Source organism: Condylura cristata, unplaced genomic scaffold, assembly GCF_000260355.1.
Source record: "Condylura cristata isolate star-nosed mole 26May11 unplaced genomic scaffold, ConCri1.0 scaffold00001, whole genome shotgun sequence".
In the NCBI taxonomy this organism is placed as follows: Eukaryota; Metazoa; Chordata; class Mammalia; order Eulipotyphla; family Talpidae; genus Condylura; species Condylura cristata.
This window is the reverse complement of record NW_004567102.1, coordinates 81,943,736-81,965,493: the sequence shown is the minus strand read 5'-3', so window position 1 is coordinate 81,965,493 and position 21,758 is coordinate 81,943,736. Positions and strand designations below refer to the sequence as shown.

General features: G+C 40.0%; 1 protein-coding gene across 1 annotated transcript in view; it reads left to right on the top strand.

Annotated features, from left to right (window-relative positions):
* Window positions 1-21,758, top strand: part of SYNE1 (spectrin repeat containing, nuclear envelope 1) — a 424,261-nt gene that overhangs the window by 297,530 nt on the left and 104,973 nt on the right. The window contains exons 95-102 of the mRNA XM_012735121.1: window positions 3,986-4,117; window positions 5,436-5,542; window positions 10,482-10,638; window positions 12,478-12,609; window positions 12,908-13,063; window positions 13,298-13,507; window positions 18,265-18,366; window positions 19,795-19,914. Coding sequence (XP_012590575.1) covers window positions 3,986-4,117; window positions 5,436-5,542; window positions 10,482-10,638; window positions 12,478-12,609; window positions 12,908-13,063; window positions 13,298-13,507; window positions 18,265-18,366; window positions 19,795-19,914 — 1,116 coding nt within the window. The remainder of the gene's footprint in view (window positions 1-3,985; window positions 4,118-5,435; window positions 5,543-10,481; window positions 10,639-12,477; window positions 12,610-12,907; window positions 13,064-13,297; window positions 13,508-18,264; window positions 18,367-19,794; window positions 19,915-21,758) is intronic.

The following is a 21,758-nucleotide window of genomic DNA, read 5'->3' as shown; positions in this document are numbered from 1 at the left end:
TAAAAAATGCAATAACAGTCAAAAATTCACAGAACGAGAAGTTAGAAAGCATTAAATAGTCTTATGTATGAAAATCAATATTAGAACAGAATAGTTTCATAATGACTAAATAGATGAACAAAAAATTAATCCGATTAAATCTGCTAGAAGGAGGTCCTAATATAAAGATCGTCATTTCAAAGCAGTGGGCAAAATATGATTCACTATATAGATAATAATAGTAGGCCTACCACTTGAATATGAGAAACATTGTTCCCTATCCCATTCTTTGTAAGATAAAACATCACAGATAGACAAAGATTTAAATGTAAAAATTAAATCAGAAAGGTTCTGAATGTATTTTAAAAAACGCTTAGATTGGGAAGGGACTTCACTGTCATGTCCAAATCCCAGAATTTCAATTTCTTTAGAACATTTGCAAAAAAAAGAAAAAGTGCTATATGACCAGAACAGTGTTAAGCAAATTATAAGACATGGATAAATAGGGAAAAACTTATTCAATCCGTGAACAAGTAATTAATTCTCTTAAATTAGGGAAAAACTTATTCAATCCATGAACAAGTAATTAATTCTCTTAAATTTCACAAATGCTTTGTAAGTCGGTAAGAAGAGGTGGGGCCTCCCTGGCGGCCTAGGGGTTAAGTCTCAGTTTTATCACCACTATGGCGCCTCTCTTCGGCCTGAGTTCAATCCCCGGCCAGTACAGGGCGCGGCAGGCCTCTCCTGTCTCGCCCCCTGCTTCCCAGCAGTGGATTTCAGTGGGTTGCCTATTTTGCTCCCCACTCTGTCTCTGGGGAATATTCTCACCCCCTGCACTTCTAGCCTACGCCCCAGTTCTTACACTAAATAGATACATTTTTTTTTTAAGATTTATTTATTCATACAGAACTGGGGTACAGTCCAGAGATGGGGAGGATGAGAGGATTCACCAGAGACAGAGCAGGAAGCAGAACAGGGAGACTGACGAAGTACACTGCTGAGGGGAGCAGCGGGCGGTCAGGAGAGGTCTGCCGTGCCATGTGGTCACCTCCGGGGCAGGCGGGAATCGAACTCATGCGGAAGTGGCTTTTGCTTAGTGCTGTGCTTTAACCCGCTTTGCCACCAGGGAGGGCCTAAATAGATACATTAAAAAAAAAAATTAAAGAATAAGAAAAGGTCATCTAATAGAAATATGGGCAGAAGATGTGAAGAGATAATTCAAAGGGAAAAAAAGTACAAGAGGTCACTGATCATATAAAAAGATATTTTTGAAAGTGCTCTTGGGTAATAAGTACACATTAAAAATACAACATTTCATCTTAAATTTACATCCTTTTGCTCATACAATCTGACTGTGCATTAAAGTGAAAAGTATTAAAAATACTCAAATTGAACAAAACTAGGATGATTTTCCAACTACAAAAGAATGGGGTTCACTTCATATTTTAAAAAGTCAAGATCGATACTATGTATGATGCATCTCCCCAACACCCCCATTGTGATAGGCAGATAAATTTAATCTCGAAAGAAAAGGAAAGACAGGAAAGGTTCATGCCTGGATCGCCATCACTCATAGCACCTGTTGACATCTCCCACAGGCAGGTGGGAAGGTGAGGGGCCCCTGGAGGGGTGCAGGCACAAAGCCTAAAGCTCTGACCAGGGAAGGGCACACTGATGAGGGAAGCAGCAGGGTCAGTCAGTGGCCAGCCTGCCCAGTGTCAGAGAAGCGCCATTACTCAATCCAGCGATTGTCCTATAAGAATTTATAGGCAGCACTGCTGGGCTCCAAAGAAATTTGGATTCATATCTAAAGTCTCCCAATTTGAAAATGCTGGCATTTTTAAATAATCCGTGTGCCAAGCCAAGCATACCCAGAAGCCAGACCTGGCTCTCGGGCCATGACTTTGGACAGGAGGTCCTAAAGTCTCCCCAACTTGCTTGGGCATTCTGAATCTGGTGACCTGGGGAGACAGCTTTGAGCCTTCTGCAGCCTTTCTAACAGATCAGTTTTCTCCTCTGGGAAAAAGGGACAAGAAGTATTTAACTTCAAGGAAAATCCTGAGGATGTCAAGGCAAGTCAAGCTGACAGCTAGCAGTGTAATTGCAGCAAGTGTTAGAATGAATACTAACCAGTTCATTCCACACCACACTGTGTGGGAGGTTGGAGCTCCCACTGCCTTGAGGTGCTGGTCTGGCGCTGGTGGGGCTGGGCTCCGGCCCAGCACCCCGAATCCCTGCTGAGAGTCCAGACTGCCCCATTGGCCAGGGTGAGTTCCACCCTGGAAGGTGTAAATATCATCCCGCAATGTTTCACTGCACTGAAACTGATCACTGTTTATTTTTAAAATCTCTGTAAGTTCCACTATCAGGTGAATTTCCAGCACATAAAATATGGGCGATTTTCTAAATTAGCGTTTCTGATGGCAGGAATAAAAGGAACCTCATTTACATTACCAGTGGCATGAAAAGATTCCTTTTCCTTTGTCTAGCAAACTGAATTCAGAGTTGATCTGAAATTGAATTTATTTTGGAGTTTGTGCTGAAGTGAGCTAATATTAATTGGGAAAAATGGCCTTCCAGGAAATGTGTGAGAGGACTTCCTTGGTGTGGGAATCATTCAGGAAGATCGGGAAATCTTGCTAAATCTGGTGTGGCACCCTCATGCAGATTCATGCCACTTATCTGTCAGAATGATGTGCTAACCGGATTTTACGCATATTAGTGAATTACTATCCTTTTGTTTCCTGCTAATGGCTTTCTTCTCTCTAAGAAGGCGCACAGACTTAGTGCCTGTAGCACTGTCTTTTTAGTTAAGTCTCTTTCACACAATATCATTCATCAGAGGAAAGAGAGCTTGCTACTCTGATGAAATGGCTTAAAGAAAAGTGTCTTATTTAATGCTTAGCATTCCCCCATCCTCACTAATCTTCCAAGGAATGTTCCTGGCAAAGTAGCTGAGGTTCTAGCATTTCAAAAACAAACAGCTTATGGAGCCCTACCCAGAGGGGAATTCTGGGGACAGAAGAGCCTTACTGCTAATCCCTAACAGGAGAGAAAACTGTTATCAGACTCCAGAGAAAGTAATTACCATTGTTTCTTTCATTTTGCAGGGCCTTCCCTTCCCAAGGGAGGAGGATGACATTTGAGCTAGATTCTTAAACTTTTTTTTTTTTCTGTGATCCAAGTATTAGGTTGCAAAATGACTAAGTCAATAAGAGAAAAACTCACCAAATGAAAAACCAAACCTAACCACGTTTACTAGACATCTGCTTCTGACGCTGCCTGCTAATAGATTCTCGAACAAATAGTTACGTGTTCAATTAGTCCAGTATGATTCCCCTGTGAAAGTCTTAGCATCTGAATGGGCATGGGCGCATGCACACATGAGGTGATGCTGTTCTTGAGACCTCGACTTTCAGTGGTCATTTATTCCAACACTAATTTGGTGTGGGGATTTGCAAGAAAAGTTCTTGGTCAGACAGTGGTGAGCGGAGCAGAAGGGTGAGGTGTCTCCAGCCAACCATTCTGAAGGGTTTGTCAGTGCAATAGCACCTATCAGGCCAAGGCAGCCCCATGGTGCTACTTAAAACCAGATGCTTGGTCATCTTTTTCTTTAAAGGTTCATTTATTTGTGCATATAGAACCAGGGTACAGGCACAGGCACAGGGGTGGTGAGAGGCTTCACCAGAGACAGAGTGGGGAGCAGAACAGGCAGATCCACGAAGTCCACTGCTAGGGGGAGCAGCGGGCGGTCAGGAGAGGTCTGCCACACCCTGTGGGTCACCTCTAGGGCCAGGATTGAGCTGGCACTGAAGCAGCTGCAGCTAACTTGCAGTGCTGTGCTTTAACCCGTTATGCCACCAGGGAGGGCGCTGGGTTACCATTTTGTAACGTGGTTTTACTTCTGAATGTTGTCTTTATACACATCAAACTAAAGTTGTCCTGCTCCATCTCAAATGGTTTTCCTGCTGTATTTGACCCTTGATTTCTGCCTCCTTAAAAGCAGGGAAGCGGACAGGAGAAGGAGGAGAGCGAGGCTGACCTCACTGCCGCGCAGAGCCCCAGTGTCCAGGAGTGGCTGGTCCAGGCACGCTCCACGTGGACATACCAGCGAGAGAACAGCCTCCAGCAGCAAAAAGTACAGCACCTCCTACCTTTCTTCCTCTGCAGATGTGGGAACCAGTGGGAGGACATTGTTCTAGAAGGACAAGTTGCTTCTGTATTACAGTCAGAAAGACCCTTTTCCTGTCTTTGGGCAGAGGCAAGATCTGTTTCAGTGTACTAACGACCAAGGGGGTATGCTTGGTCATTGGAAGTCTAGTCCTTAAGAAAAATTTGTGTTTAGGTTTACAGATATCTATGTAAAGCTATATGGGTAAATACATCACTCGGTTACACTCTGCCAGATCATGGATACCTAGTCTACTTTCAGATTTGCTCCAATTTTAGTCTATTATATATGTACATATATCTGCATATCATCATGAATTGGTGAAAATCTGAATTGCATCTTTTTCAATAAGTGCAGCTTACTTCCTCCTTTTAAGTAGATATCATCACTAAATAGGATTGCATATTGGTGCCTGGTGAAACAGCGAGCTTGGTTAAATAAGATGATTTTTCATTGATCATTTTATGTAGAGGGTATATGAAGATATTTTCTTTTCTAATAGAGGAGTATATTTATTATAAACAATGAAAAAGCAAAGCCATATCCATTGATAATCCAATTTATCAAATAAGTGGGAAATTATGGAACTTCCTTTCAAGGATCTGCCCAGTTAGAGGAGGGACTATTGATTTTGAACGATAAATTACCACTTTTGTACCACTTGAGGGCGCCATTGTCTTGCAGCATTTTCATTTCCTGTTGATTTTTTTGCGTTAGTTATGCTCAAGCAAAAGAAAATGAGAGAATACTCTGTCACATTTGCATATTTACCTAAACCACACCTTTTATTATTATTCTTATTATATTAGTTTATTTTTACATTTTTTTGGTGTATTTTTCCATCTTAGTTGCAACTCCCTTGAAAAAACACACCTTTTTTTTTTTAAGATTTATTTATTTGTGCATACAGAGCTGGGGTACAGGCCATAGGTGCAGGGGCGGTGAGAGGCTTCACCAGAGACAGAGCAGGGAGCAGAACAGGCAGATCGATGAAGTACACTGCTGAGGGTGCAGCGGGCAGGCCAGCAGAGGTCTGCCGCGCCATGTGGTCACCTCCGGGGCAGGCGGGAATTGAACTCATGCGGAAGTGGCTTTAGATTCTCAGTGCTGTGCTTTAACCCGCTGCGCCACCAGGAAGGGCCCGGAAAGCCACACCTTTTATGAAGTGTGCAAATAAAATATCTTACTGCAAATATCCTCAAAGAATTTTGCAAACACAGAATCACAACTTTAGTCCATGATCATAAAGTAACAAAGGTTTTTATGTGTCCTTTCACTTGAGCAGGAGTTGGAGCAGGAGTTAGCAGAGCAGAAGAGCCTCCTGCGATCAGTAGCCAGCCGTGGAGAGGAAATTCTCACCCAGCACTCAGCGGCAGAGACCCCTGGCTTGGGGTAGGTTTCAGAACACCTTGTCTCTCCTGTCACTGTGTTTTCTTGGTGTGCGAAGAAATGCAAACATTTTTCACTGCCTGTTTATTATAATTTGACAGTCCGTTCCTTCGCTCATTCATTTTCTTACATAGCGGTTCATTTCTGGACACTATTTGATGGAGTCCCTGTGGTCTCCCCCACCACAGCACGGGGACCATCATCACCATCCCGTGCTCCCCACCCCTACTTTGGCTCCTCCTCCCCCCGCCCCCCATGGAGGTCTCCTATCTATGGTCAGTTTGCAAGTTTTGTCTTAAACCAGGTTTGGCTGTCCACATGTAAGTGAGACCATCTGGTATTTCTTTTGCCCTCTGACTTATTTCATGTGGCATAATCCCTTCCAGCTCATTCCACGTTGCCACAAATGGCACGAGTTTATCTTTTTTGATTGTGAAGTTGTGCTCTGTGGTGTGTCTCTGTGCCAAGTCGTGTCGATCCAGCTATCTGTTTGGGGGCATTTGGTTTGTTTCCATATCTTTGCCGTTCTAAATAGTGCTGCAGAAAACACGGGGTGCACGTGTCCTTTTGAATTCGTGCTTTTGTGCACTTTGAGTAGATTCCTAGGGCTGAATTTCTGGATCATGTGGCAGGTCCATTTTTAGTGCTTTCAGGAACCTCTACACAGCTTTCCATAGTGTTTGGACCAATTTGAAATGGAAACATCTTACTCACATTTTTAGCTTAATCATCTTCTGCAAAAATGTAGGGATTTTTTTTTTTGCTTTATTTAAATGACTTGAATTTTTAATATTTTGTTGCACACACAAATATAGCAGTACTTAAAATGGCTAGTTTGTTTGTTTCTTTCCAGTATAGTAAGAATATTTGTCCAGAGAAAATGCGTATGGGTACATTAAAAAAGTCAAATCATCAAAATATTATAAATTTAGACCTATGATGTTTCTAAAGGAATGATGCTCTCGAACTGCCAGTAACTTTCCTCCAAGTACCTGTGTTCCCTTAACATCATTCTGAAAATGAAATGTACATGTCTACAACCTTGATCTGTTTTTCTTATTTTGCATGTAAAGCTATTGAGTTTTGACCTTGGCTTGAGAGGATACTGAAAGGCTTTTGCAAAGTAAAGTAAAATGTTAAAAGAACAAAATGAGGCAGTTGAAGAACCTTCAAGTTGATGTTTCTGGTTTCCAAGATCGGAAGGTGAAGGGAGTAAAGCAGCAATGTCCCTGTAATTTGAGTCAGGTCTCGGTTTTACTCCAATTTTTCAGCTTTCCCCTGGGAAACACAACTCAACTCTGAACCTCGCTTGCTCAACTGTCAAAATAAAGTAATAAACTCTTTCCATCATAAAAAAGTCGTGAAAGTTTTGCCAATCAAGAAGATACCTAAGAATACTTTTCTTAAAATCAAAATATTTTTTTAAGAATTTCAGTAGAACTTTTTTGTTCAGTATTGCCAAAGATTGCCATTGAAGTGTCCCTTGGCAACCAAATAGTGCAATACTTTGACTCCATTTCTCATCTAAGCCTTTGTTTGAAAGAAATATCTCAAGGAGAAAATACAGATCACAAAGATGAATTTTTTTCCAACATGTTCTCTTTTTTTATATAATATAATAATTTACTTTTACATCATTTTGTGCCTTTTTTCCATATCAGTTGTAATCCCCTATCATCAAATCACCCATGTGCTATTACTATAGTCCAGTGCACTTCACCCTCCCATTTTTGACCCCATTCCCCAGTCCACCCCCGTAAAATGTCTCTGGTATATAGTTGTTCATTATTATTATTATTTTTAACCCCCCTGGTCCTTTATGCTCCCACCATGAGTGAAACCATCCAGTATTTTTCTTTTTCTTTCTGGTATATTTCACTAAGCATGATCCCTTCCAGCTCCATCTGTGTTGCTGCAAAAGTCATGTGTTTGTCTTTTTGATTGTCGAGTAATATTCCATTGTGTATATGTACCACATCACAAAGATGCTTTTTGAAATATTTTGAAACTTTGGTAAAAATGACCACCAGTCTAAAAACCAAGAAGAATTTCATGCATATGTGATCTTAATCAAAATTATACAGTATCCAAAATATATATGTGATATCAAGTAAAATTGTGATATAGAATTGAAAGCAGGACAAATGGATGTATGGCAGAGTACATTATCATAGGGGCCTGTGTACCCTAAGAACCAGAATATAGTGTAACTCATCAGAACTAACTCTGAAGAGTATGGGTTTAAATATGTTTCTTTTATTTTTTTAAAGTTGAGTTAATGCTGATACAATGTTGCTGACATGACACTCCCCCCACACACACACTGGTACATGCACACATATATACAAACACACATACGTTTTCAAGGGAAAGTGATAGAGGACAGTCAAACTAATGCTTAATTGAAGTAGACTCTGCTATAATAAGATTTATTAAAACAGTGAGACATTCAAGAAAAAGAAAAACAAAATAGTAGTAGAACTATTGATACAGCCAATAAATACCCTTTTTAAGGAACGGGAATGAATACTCTTATGATATCTACAATCAGAAGTTGCATTAAAATAAACCCAAAGCTATACAAAATTCTGTTAAAATATAAAGAAAGGCGTTAAAGAAATTGCCCCTGTTGCTCATGCTTAAAAATGTTGACAAGGCCACTGAAATGTGTGTGATGAGTCTAAGGTAGGACAGGGTTTTCTTTCCCCATAGTGGAGGTGAGGCTTCTTTTTGCATTTTCGTTACTTCCAGTTCTTCTCAAATGTTTATTCACCTGCTACCCTTCATAGGTTTTCAAATATTTTTTTCCAAGCTTTAATTTTGAAAGGACTCATCCACACCTGCTTTCTCATCCTATCCGGATGGGTGCAGAAGAGAAGCAGGAGGAATCTTTGGCAACTTTCTTGCCATGAGGTTTTTTTTGACTTCCCTTGGCCTTTAGCCTTGGAAAAGCCCCAGCTGAAAGACAAACAACTATAAATTATGCTTGCAAATATAAAAATATTTTTAACAGAGGTTGATGATGCAGTACCGGCTTTTTACACAAGATTCAATTTCAAACTGCTGATAAATACTAGTATTTTTATACAGATTCTTTAGCCAAATCACCTGAAAATTTATTTAATTGTAGTTCAGCCATGCTTTTTAATTTCACATGTTTATATCAAGTAAACAAACCATGAATTAAGCTCTAAGAAAATGTACTTATCTCTATATATAAGAGATCAAAATGACATCAGTAGGAAATAGGATCTTGTTGTCAGCATTAACTTGTTAGCTGACTTTTAGAAAGGTCATATGTAAATAGGTTCATGTCAGGAAGACTAGTAGGAGACACAGGACTTGTTTCCTGGACATAGTTGAATATATGGAGGATAAATACTATGTGACTCATAGGAAGGTAAATAGAAAGCTGTTTCCAAGATTACAAGGAAAATCACTGGAAATTAATTTATGTAAAAATCAGAGGGAAAGAAGAGTATTATGTATCAGAAATGCTACATTATGGTCTATTTCTAATGGCACTTGGATAAATACAAGAATATAGATATTTGCTGTCCCTTGATTTACAAACATAGATGAGTTAGAAATGATTCCCCACAGCCCACCATGCCAGCAGACAGTATGATTAATTTCTTAATTATAACTTAATTTCATAATGACTTTCAAGGTTGTTCATTAAAAAAATAATAATATACACAACAAGTCCAAAAATTCATATAACACACAAAAGTGGAGGTATTCATTTGTCTGAGTTTTTTTTCCACTCATAACTTTCTTAGATCCTTCCATGTTGATACATACATACAGCAGATACAAACTACTTAGCATTGTTTTACCTTGTGAACCTAACAACTTATTTACCCATTTCCGATTGATTGGTATTTACAGTGTTGGTCTCTTTCTCACTGTTATTTGCATTGTTGAATTAAACCTTAATCTTCTTATGAGTATTGGTGCACAGACAAGAGAGATTCTCTAAGTTATAGCCTAGAAGCAGATATATACATCATAAACAAACTCACTCAAAGCAACTGTTGAGTTTAATATGTATTCTGAGAATAATTGGTTTATAATATATTGTGTAAAATTAATCTGCCAATTAAGTTGTTATCTTCTTCCCTCTTGAGCTGAAGGTTCTGTCAAATCATAATTGCACAGTCCTGGTAAGCCTTTAAGACCCTGATAAATCAGGGTCTCTGGGAACTTGGGTCCCTGGATTCTTACCGTTCCCATTGTAATGGACACCATCTACTGAGCCACTGTTCTTTGCCAGATAATACTGATCAATAGGCATGTCTTCTCTAACTCTAGCTCTCATAATTCTACAAGATAGACACTGTGTCCATTGTGAAGAGGAGAAATTTAAGCTTAGAGAAGTGAACCGTACTAGTCGAATTCATAAATCTCATGTCCTGTAGCAACAATATCATCCCATGCTGTCTCACCCTAGAAACTGTAATCTTTCTCAGATGCCACTCTGCTATCCTTATCTGTAAGGATAATTCTGCAACATCCCCAGCTTATTCCGTACTCATTTTCCACATCATGAAATCTGTTCTATAGTATTTTCTTTAAACACTCTAGTCAATAGACAAGGCAGTGTTTACTAGGGTTTGTTAATTAATTTGTGGATTATTTGTCAAAGGATACCAGTCTAATCATACCATAGTTTTTGTTTCCACAAGTTATAGTTATTTTCTTTTAAATGCTGGGGTACTTTTAAGCTTTTTAAATTATGATTATGCTTTTGTTATATTGTGAATAAGACTGTTTTATGGTTAATCACAAATGTTCTCTTCTAATTTATATCTTTGAAATATAAGCTAATGACTAAAATTATCTAGTTCCAAGTTTAGAGACCAGCTATAGTAGACGCAATAAATTACCTAGAATTTATTTTGCACACATTGTAAACTTAGATTATTTATTCTTCTAATAGCGAAAAACCTGATGTGTTATCCCAGGAGTTGGGGATGAATGGGGAGAAGTCACCTGCTGAAGACCAGATGAGATTGAAATGGGAAAGTCTCCATCAAGAATTTAGTACCAAGCAGAAACTACTGCAGAATGTTCTGGAACAGGAACAAGAACAAGTGGTACCTAATATTTTGCTTTTCTGAATTAAGCAATATAAAAATGTATAGATTATGTATGCTAAGGAAATTTAACTATGTAAGAATCTATATTTTCATTGTCAATCAAAATATCACATGAAACAAATGACCCTACATTTTACTTAACAAACCTGTTTCACATTTCCCTCAATAAGTAGGCATTTTACATGGAAGTTTATTTCATTTCTAGATACTGTTTCCCTCAGAGATGATCACTACCTGATTACTCATTAACATGAAACATTTTGTTTTAAATAGCCCCCCCCCCATTTTAACAACTTTGAATATTAAGAAGACAAATCAGGAATGTACACATATAACACAAAAGAAATTCCATAAGGCTGACAGTAAATTGTCAAGTTACCTTATTTCTCATTGCCCCTTCTAGAATTTATTAATTTCAACACTAAGTGAATAGCATATTGGAACCTTAATGGGTCAGAAGAAGAAACCAATGGCAACTGACCATCTGTAGACTGGCTCCCAAGATGGGTACATGTGATGTTGGGCTTAGTACCACCAACCATGCCAAGTGACATTGATATCATTCCAGAAGGTTCTAGGTCAGTAATAGCTGCTAGTTCACTCCCACACTCCTAGCAGAGCTAGAGAACAGCTGAGGGTTGGAGGCATCAGTGTGTTAGCGAGTAAAGTAAGCCAGGAGCCCTGCAAGCCTGCCATGTTTCCTAAAGACATGGCCAAAAAATTATAACTATCAGATGTAGCCCCAGGTCTTGGGCCAGCAATGCTGATCCGGTTATTCCTTGACCCAAATTTCATCAGAGTAAAGTCTGTGATCTTTACTGTGGGTATGAGGAGCGGCTGTTCCCATGCTCTGGGCAGAACTAGTGTAGGGGCTGGGAGAGTCTGGTCAGAAAGGGGCTCTCAGTAGCCCAGTGCATCTGAGTAGGGGGAGTAAGGCATTGACAAAACATGCACTGGAAAGCAGCTACAGCCTGGCAGCTGACCTGAAAGGCGGTGGTTGCAAGACCATGTGTCCCCTGGTCTAGGGAACCAGACGTGATCCCTGCACGGTCATTCACTCATCCCACTGTGCAAGCTCTCTGCTGTGCCAGGCCCTCTGTCCTCACTTTCTTCTCCAACCAGGAGACTTCTTCGCCTCTGCCCACAGGAATAGTCACCAGCAGTGACCTTGGGGTCTAGAAAGCCTTCTGTTCCTGGGGGCAGCTGTGAGATCCTACTTGACCCTGCAAATGGTGCCCTGTCCCTTTGGCATGGACCTCCTATACCTGTGCTGGCCCTGATGAGACAGTCCAGACACACAGCTCCAATTCTTGATTTTTGGTGTACGTTTCCTGGCCTCGACTGTAGGCTCACCTTCATGCTACAGCATTTCTCCACTCCTTAGGCTGCAAGGGGGATTTACTGTCCCTAATCAGTAAATGCAGGCTTTTTAAAGTCTCCTACATCAGATAAACTCAGGACATTTCTAGTACTACTTGCTTCTCCACTCATGAACTGGTCATGTGTGGAATCTGGAGTCTGCTTGACATCTGCACACCTGCATGTCTCACGCACTACCTGCTCTCACCCTGAGAGCTACTTTTTCTCTCAGTGGTGTCCTGGGACCTCACCCTCCACCATGGAGATTATGGGGGAGCCTGGCCCCTGTCTTCTCCCACAGGATCTGAGGACTGTAATATTTAAGTTCAGCTTCATATCGCCCTCGCCTCTAGAACCACATGGGAATGACTACGAGGTCATGTTTTCCCACGGTGGTATCAGTGTGCATATCTGAGTAGGAAAACCTGGACTTGGCACATCGGCGCTTCACAGGCTGCCCTGTGTGTTTGCTTCTAGCTTTACAGCTGCCCAAACCGGCTCCTGTCTGGTGTGCCTCTGTACGAGGGGGACAGGCAGACCCAGGAGAAATCAGCGGTGACATCTTTGCTGGGTGGTCTGAACCAAGCCTTTGAGGAAGCTTCTTCCCAGGTAGGCTGGTGATGTGGCTTTGTTAGTGGACCTGGTTTCAGGAAAATTATTTTTGTCCACAAATGGGTGAGACCCAATGTCGATCAGCCCCAAAGTACAGCCCCTGGGCCCTGGCCTTTCTTGATGTCTTGGCATTGGCGTCTTGGTGTTCATGACTGCCAGGCACCTTTGTGTGCTTATAGTTCCTTGTTCCTTGACTGTCGGGGAGATTTTGAGTCCCAAAATACCTCTGACTTTTCTTTGATTCCTCAAAACATTAAAATTCACTCTTTGTCTCCCTCCCCCACCTCTGTCCCAGGGTGGAGGGACAAAGAGGCAGAACATTCACTTGGAACAGAAGTTGTATGATGGGGTCTCTGCTACCTCCACTTGGCTGGATGATGTTGAGGAACGTTTGTTTGTAGTGACTGCACTTTTACCAGAAGAAACGGAGACCTGTCTCTTCAACCAAGAGGTAATTTGGTGGCTTGTGTCTGTGAATGTATGAGACATCAGAGTGTATGACATTTTGTTATGGATAATGTTATGTATAAAGACAGCGAAGTATAAAATGGTTGCATTAAAATCCGAAGTAGTTAAAATAGAACAGTAAGAGATACGGTGAACTTCCTATGAGGCTGTGACTTGATTTGTATAGAGATTCATGTGTCTAAACATGGTAATGAACTTTCTCTTTGATCAACCATAGACTCTTGCCAAAGATATTAAGGAAATGTCTGAAGAAATGGACAAGAACAAGAACTTGTTTTCACAAGCATTTCCAGAGAATGGCGATAACCGTGATGTCATTGAAGACACACTGGGTTGTCTCCGAGCTAGATTATCCTTGCTTGATTCAGTAGTGAATCAACGGTGTCATCAGATGAAGGACAGACTTCAGCAAATATTAAATTTCCAGGTAAGCATTATTACCTGACCATTCTGGAGCCATTTCCCATAACAAGTGGGATGTCTTATTGAAGTCTATTTTGGGCCTATGCTTTTTTCCAAAGGTATGTCATGAAGAAAAAGAACACTAAAGAAAAAAAAAAAGTACTGAACTTAGGAATAGAAAACTAAGGCTTTTACTCTCTGAGAAATGGAGAATAGAGAAAACCCAATTAAACAAAGAGCTGCAGAGAATTTTAGATTTAACCAGTAAGTTATATTTATGGTAAATTACAGTTGTAATTTTCAGCGGATCCTATTGGAACTAAATTGTGTTTCCAAAGAAACCTGAGAAGTTTTGACATAGAGTGAACCCTAGACTCCATTACCCAGCGGTTATGGCCTGATTACATCTACCTGTGGAAAGCCTCGCATCACTCCGCAGTGCTAGCTCCTTAGACTCATTATTGCCAATTAGCCACAGGTTAGAGTTCTGTTGCCAAGTTAACAAATGTATTCTTATGAATATGTCTCTATGACTATCTACTTCAGCCAGTGCAAAAGTCAGGGATAAACTCATAGTGTTAATTTTCATTTCTAATAAAAATTCCCCTTAGTAGATAACTTAAGTTTTAATTGAATGTATGTATCAGGTCGATATTTATTCAAAAAAATTGTAGGAAATCTTCTCTACCTCGTTAGAGGTATCTATCCCATCTGCTGGGGATTCCCTGCTCTGGGTGTGCTGGGGTAGAGGAGAGCTTACTTTGGCTGCAGAGATTGGGATATATTGCCTTCTCTGCAAACTTCTTTGCTAAGAGGTCTCTTGTCTACCTTTGCCTGGTGAATTTTATTTTTAACAAACATAGAGGATTTAGAAAATAGATTTTAGAACTAGGGCCAAGTTTTTGATAATATAATTTTGACTCACAAAATTATACTTTAAACTATCAAATAAATGTAGCATTGGACAAGAAACAAAGAATTCTCTAGGTGTGCATCCAGCAGGATAGAGTGTCACTGTATTTTCTAAACTATAGTTTACAGTCTGGAAATTCAAGAGTAAAACATTTGTTATCATTTTTAAATTCACAGAAAGCTTGTTCATATGTCATTGCCTTTCCTTTTTCCACCTTGCCTAGTAGGCAAATCTCCCTCACACCCCACATCCAAGTCATCAACAATTGCTCTCCTGTTAATTGTGCCTTCAAAATACATCCTGAGTAGGTCTAAGTTCTCCATCCCCCCTGCCACCACCCCAACAACAGAAAGTATATAGATATTCTTTGAGCCGACAACGCTGGCTGAGTATCTTCGAGGCATTTGCTGATTGACAAGACAGATAATGGTGGTGCCATTACCAGGGGCAAGACTGGGTCACTGGTGACCTAGACTGACTACTGGCCTATCTATCGGTTAGGTTGAATCTTAGAGAGGAAAGAACATTCACTTAGAGAAAGAAAATCTGGAGTTGATTCTTTGGGTATTCTTTTTTGGATGCAAGATCTGGTTGAATGTTGTTTAGCTTTGAATGAAGAGGATTGAAAGTGCAAATGTGTGCAGGTACAATTCCTGTTTGCAAGTTGCATTTACTGTGTTAGTGTCTTTGGAAATTTTAAATTTTATTGGTAGGTAGAGCTAGTCAGATGAAAAAAAAAAAAAGGGAGCTAAGCATGAATGTCTTTTGTGTAGAAAGAAGGCAAGAACATGTAATCATTTAATTCTCTTTAAATCATTCCCTCCATTTTTCTTCTGCCAGGAAGTCTCCGCTACTTGGTGGCCAGGTCACAAATAAAAATTGACATTTCAAAGTGTTTGTTTACAAGTTTAATTGAGAGAAAGTTCCAATGTTAACATAACTAAAGGTCAACTCACAACCCATTTTCTTTTGCTTTGCACCAACACTGACACTAATGCTGGTATTCTGTCCCTATTCAGTGGTCACTGTAGTGGTGGTATGCTTCTGCTTTCATTTAACCTGTGACTGTTAGCATGTCCAGGCTGCTGGCCTTCCTTGACACCCAGCAGGTGATCTGGAAGAATGCATAGATGTTATGTATGTATGTATGTAGTATCTATGTGGAATCACAGCTAGTTAATACCAACTATATTGCATTTTAAAAGCTTATACTGTAAAGATCAATCAATCATTTAGTAAGCTTATTCCCAAGACTTAACCCCAAATAAATTTCCTCAGTCTGTAAAATATTTTAAGTTATTTTGAAAATGGAACTGAAAGAATTAAATGAGTAAGGTAACACCATTTATTTTAAAACTTAAAACTTCCCATGAGTTTGTTTCTTAAACAGGTAGGATTGTGCTATTGGTGTCCTATAAGCAGTTCCAATGACTTTAAGAAAAAAAAATTGTATATTGTTGTGTTACAATACAGAGACTCTTGATTCTCCCACTGGATCATAAGAATAGTAATAAAGAGTTTAATTTTTGAGTTTCAATGTTTTTTAAAGATTTATGTATGCACACAGAACTGGAGTACAGGCCAGAGGTGCAGGGGCAGTGAGAGGATCCACCAGAGACAGAGTGGGGAGCAGAACAGGCAGATCAATGCTGAAGTACACTGCTGAGGGGAACAGCGGGTGGGTCAGGAGAGGTCTGCCGCGCCATGTGGATCTCCTCCGGGGCAGGCGGAATCGAACTCATGCGGAAGTGGCTTTAGCTTCTCAGTGCTGTGCTTTAACCCGCTGCGCCACCAGGGAGGGCCGACTTTATTTCTTTTGAATCATTTTAAATGAAAAATCCTCTCCAGATGCACACAGACAGCCTCATGACCCAGACGGCCTCACCTGAATGTAGTAGAAGCACTGTCAGAATTCACCTGCAAAACCCTTGTTTCTGATCTCATTTCCCAAGGCCACGTTTGTGTTATGGTGCAGAGCTCTAGTGCTGGACCACATTCGTGTTTATGAGCACCCCATGGCCACCAGACCAGGCACTCTACATTTAATCTTTCAAATGGACTCAGGTTTCAGTTAATAACGATGATCCATCCCTAGGTTTAGATACTATTTTTGAATTCTCAAGCTCAGTACTATTACTGGGATTGTTTTTTTGGATTGCATAATCCATCCACTGTTATGTTTGCATGCCTTGCGTGTTATGTTATATTGTTTTCGCACCTGCTCAAAGAAGCTCATTCTTCTGAGTTGTGAGATGGTCAGAGTTTTTGCAGGTTATTATTGCCTTGCATTTAGGTAGGGTCAGTGCTCACGAGAGAGTCTAGTAAGTTGAACGCCAACCTCTGGCCATCAGGCAGCCATCACATAAGTATGCTGACTTGTAAGGAATAGAGCTTATTGATATTTCGGGGGAAAAATTAGAAATTGTCTGATTCAGTTTTTCTTCTAGCACATTATTTTTTTCGAACTGCATGCCAGAATTCTGATACTTAGCTTCTTTCTGTGCAAAACTAACTGAGTATAAGTATATTTGAACATTTCAATCAGTAATGTCAGAGAAAGAAGATTTAGTTAAGATCGTTTTGTATTATTTCTCCATGTCTTAGCCATTGTGGACAATGTTTATCTTTTTAAATTTCTGGATTTTTATTTTTTTTTAATAAGTGTGCACACATTCTTTGAAAATGGGAGAAAGAAGGAGAGGGAAAAATGGAATCATTCTTAATCATGTTTTTCCTAAATCAGGATTTTCCTAAAGGCTACTTTAGTGGTTAATTAGAAGTCATAGTGTAGCTTTTCTGTTGCAGCGTTTAAATGTGCAGGTCATTTCAGACACAAGGTGAGGGCGACTGTTCTTGCTTTATTTTTTTTAATTAATTTTTTTTTATTTGAGGTAAGATTCACATACTTTGATTCCATTGTATTGTGTTGGAAATGCCTGGTAGAGAGAATTATTTAAAAGTCAGTTTTGGCCCTCCCTGGTGGCGCAGTTGGTTAAAGCACAGCACTGAGAATCTAAAGCCGCTTCAGCATGAGTTCGATTCCCGCCTGCCCCGGAGGTGACCATATGGTGTGGCAGACCTCTCCTGACCCGCCCGCTGCTCCCCTCAGCAGTGTACTTAGTCGATCTGCCTGTTCTGCTCCTCTCTCTGTCTCTGGTGAATCCTCTCAGCCTCCACATCTCTGGCCTGTACCCCAGTTCCATACGAATAAATAAATAAATCTAAAAAAAAAGAGACAAGCAGTGGGCTCTCCCTGGTGGTGCAATTGATTAAAATACCACATTGTGAAGCTTTCCTAATACAGCGCAGCTGAGTTTGATTCTCAGCCAGGAAACTGACCCACTTAGGTGTAATCAACTAAACTGCATTCTGGCTCCAGATTAATATCTAGCTGATGTGGCCCTCCCTGGTGATCCAGCGGGTTAAAGCACAGCACTAAGAAGCTTAAGCCACTTCCGCATGAGTTCTATTCGCATGAGTTCGATTCCCACCTGCCCCGGAGGTGACCACAGGACGCGGCAGACTTCTCCTGACCCACCCGCTGCTCCCCTCAGCAGTGTACTTCGTAGATCTGCCTGTTCTGTCCCCTACTCTGTCTCTGGTGAAGCCTCTCACCGCCCCTGAGCCTCTGGCCTATAACCCAATTCTGTATGCATAAATAAATAAATCTTAAAAAAAAAAAAGTCAGTTTTAGTACTTAGGTAAAGTACTGAACTTGTGGCCAGTTCTTCCTCCAGCTGCAGGACATTACTTCTTCTTTGAAATTAAATTTTAGCATTGCTCTCTTCCTGTTACGAATGGGTGTCTAATTTGCAACCATTTGTGATCCTGCTGCTCATGTTAAGTCTTCCTATTGTCTGCCTCCTTAGAATGATCTGAAGATGCTGTCTACGTCTCTGGCTGACAACAAGTATATCCTCCTACAGAAACTGGCAAATGCATTTGAACAGCCAGTGGCGAAGCAAATGGAGGTATTTACAGCTACTTCTCTCCCACCATAGCACATGCACAGAGTAGAATCTGATTTACTATGAAATTGCAAGTGTTCTGCTATAGTAGTTTTGTAACATAGTTTGTTTTTAAGTGTTGGGCTTGAGTAGCTGGCCAGGTTCCACTGGCCCTATCGGTTATTTTTACATTATACTTGGAAAAATGAGATAGAAAAAGGTGTCATTGATAGATACTGACACAAAGATATCTGCACCTGCACCTAACCGTGAGAATAGACATGAAGCTCAGTAACATGTGACAGAAAGGCCAACTGTCCTCGATGTAGGGAGGACATAGCAGTGTGGACATGGCGAGACTGTGTCCACAGGGATAGGATCAAGCCAGACTTTTAAATTCAAATTTTACCGGAGAAGTTTGGATACAGGGGCTCCCTGGTGATATGAGGGGTTAAACTGCAGCGCTGTGATGCCCCGACAGCCTCTGCAGCACAGGCTCGATCCCTGGCCAGAGCGCTGACCCACATGGTACAGCAGACCTCTCCTGTCTCTCCTGTGATTCAAAGGCTTAGGCTCACACCTGCTCAGATGCTGTCACCATGCCCATGACCGAGGCAACCTTAGCCCTCTGCTGTACTCTGCTTTGCCTCCTGTCCTCCCACTCCCATCTTGTAACTTCAGGTCCAGAGTCAAACTCCTGTGATTTAGCTATTGCTTTGATTTTGTCTTAGCCTTTGTTTTTCGTCCTATATTCCATATATAAGCAATACCATCTGGTATTTGCCTTTCTTCTGACTTACCTCACTTAACATTATCCTCTCCAGTTCCATCCAGGTTGTCTTAAATGGCAAAAGACCATATTTTTTTTATAGCTGAGCTATCTCCCATTGTGTATATATATATATATATATATATATATATATATATATATATATATAGTATTTTCTAATTCACTTCTCTTTACTTGTGCACTTAGTTTGTTTCCATAACTTAACTATTATAAACAGGACTGCAATGAATATGAGTGCATATAGCCCTTTGAATTCTGTTTTTGCATTCTGCAGGTAGAATGGATTTGCTAGGTCACATGGTAGATCTTGTTTTAATAATTTAAGAAATCTCCACACTGTATCTGGCAAGTGTTTTTTCTATATCCTCAATCAGGCTTCTTTTTTGGGTGTTAGCTATTCATAAATTCCCTTATTTGTTTAAGGAAACCCTGGTTGACTCCATGCCTTCCCCCCACCCCTACCCTTCCTTTTAAAATAGCTGATCTGTAGTTTAATAAAAGGCTTCTCTTTTCTATACAATAGATGGGTACAGTTTTTATGTTATATTTATATGACTTTTCATGTTTTATGTGAAGGCAGGAAAAGAAAAGAGACTAGATAATCAATCATAGTTGGTGGGGGAAATTAGCAGTTTTAAGGAAATGTCATCAATCTTACATAGGTGATACAAGAGGCTGAAGAAGGTCTAAAGGAGTTGGATGCAGGGATCATTGACCTAAAGAGACGTGCTGACAAGCTGCAGATTGAGCAGCCTTCCCTGCAGGAACTCTCCAAAGTGCAGGTACAATTTTCTACTGATAGCTTTCAAGATGTACTAGTATATTCTAACTAGAAGTCAAGAAAAAAAAATATTTTCTCTATGGCCTTGAGTTTTCTCTATAAAATTCATGTCACCACAAAGAAACCCTGGGCTAAAATTTACTCCTCATTTATGTGAAAAGATCTAAACAAGTTGGGAATAGGAGGATTCTATTTCATAAAAGCCATATACCCCAAACCAACAGCCAGTATAGCCCTTACTGGTAAGAAAAGAAAAACTATCCCCATAAGTTTAGGATTAAGATACTGATACCCCTAATACCAGCTCTGTTTAACTTAGAGATTTTGAGCAATTATCAGACAATAACAGAAGAAAAGGGGAATCCAAGTTGGAAAAGAAGTAAAATGATCATTGTTTGCAGACAATATGCTATTATATACAGAAAACCAAAAAATCTTCCAAAAATTATGAGAATAAATGTATACAGTAAAGTAGAAGGTATAAAAATCACCATACATAAATCTGTAGCTTTTTTATATGTAAACAATGAATGAGAAGAAAATAGCTCCTTTTGCAAAGGCTTAAAATTCATGCCATGTAGATTCCCGTCGTTCAAGAAACATGTAGAAAATTTCTAAAATCTTTGCCAAATTTAATGGACTATTAAATTATTTTCTCATGTTTCCAAGATCTAGTTACTTCATTTTCCCCTGACATTATTTCATTATTATTCCAGTGGTTAAGCATTGTGGCATAGTTTAGATATGGCATGTCGTTTTCTGCTCTTGAAAACATGGTATCAATCTTATCTAGAAAAGTTCATATAGAAATATCTATTGTGTAAAGTATCATATCCCAGTATCTTTTTTTTATATATTACAGTATCTTTTAAAGAAAAAATACTCAAGCTAATACTTTCTAAAAAGTGTTTTTTCTTAAATGACAATAACTATATATATGTATATTTATTTATTTATTTTTCATTTGTGTTTAAATAGAAGATAGGCATGATTTCAATTTTGGAATAAAAAAATAAACTAGAAGATAATGACATCTAAACAACCTCCCTGGAATCCTTCAGGAATACAAAATAACACTTTAAGTCCATTTGTTTTCTTAGATACTGAACATCTAGAGAACAATCTGATATATCGGGGTGTTAGGAACATACTGGGATATGAGACCAACAAAAATCTAGCATCTGATAGACAACAGTTATGTTAAGAAGAAAATTATTTGGTGACATCCATATATTCAATTTCCCCTGAATTCTTTACTACAGAACAACTGGAGGTATAATAGTATGATTCCTGTACAGGGTCACAAGTCCTTTCTCTAGAAAAGTAAAATAGGCCATCACTGGTGGTGCAGCGGGTTAGAACGAAGCATTGCCAGCTAGCCACAGCCTCTTCAGTGTGAGTTCGATCCTGGCCCTGGAGGTGACCCACATGGTGCGGCAGACCTCTCCTGGCCCTCCCACTGCTCCCCTCAGCAGTGTACATCAGTCTGCCTGTTCTGCATCTCATTCTGTCTCTGGTGAATCCTCTTAAAAAAAAAAAAAAAAAGATTTACTTATTTATTTATGCATGTAGAGCTGGGGTACAGGCCAGAGGTGCAGGGATGGTGAGAGGATTCACCAGAGACAGAGTGGGGAGCAGAACAGGCAGACTGATGAAGCACACTGCTGAGGGGAGCAGCGGGCGGGTCAGGAGAGGTCTGCTGTGCCCTGTGGGTCACCTCTGAGGCCAAATATGAAACTGGGCACTGAAGTGTTGCAGTTCACTTGCAGCTGCACTTTAACCCGTTGTGCCATCAGGGAGGCCCACTCTTATTTTTAAATGAACATTTTTATTTTAACTGTCCCA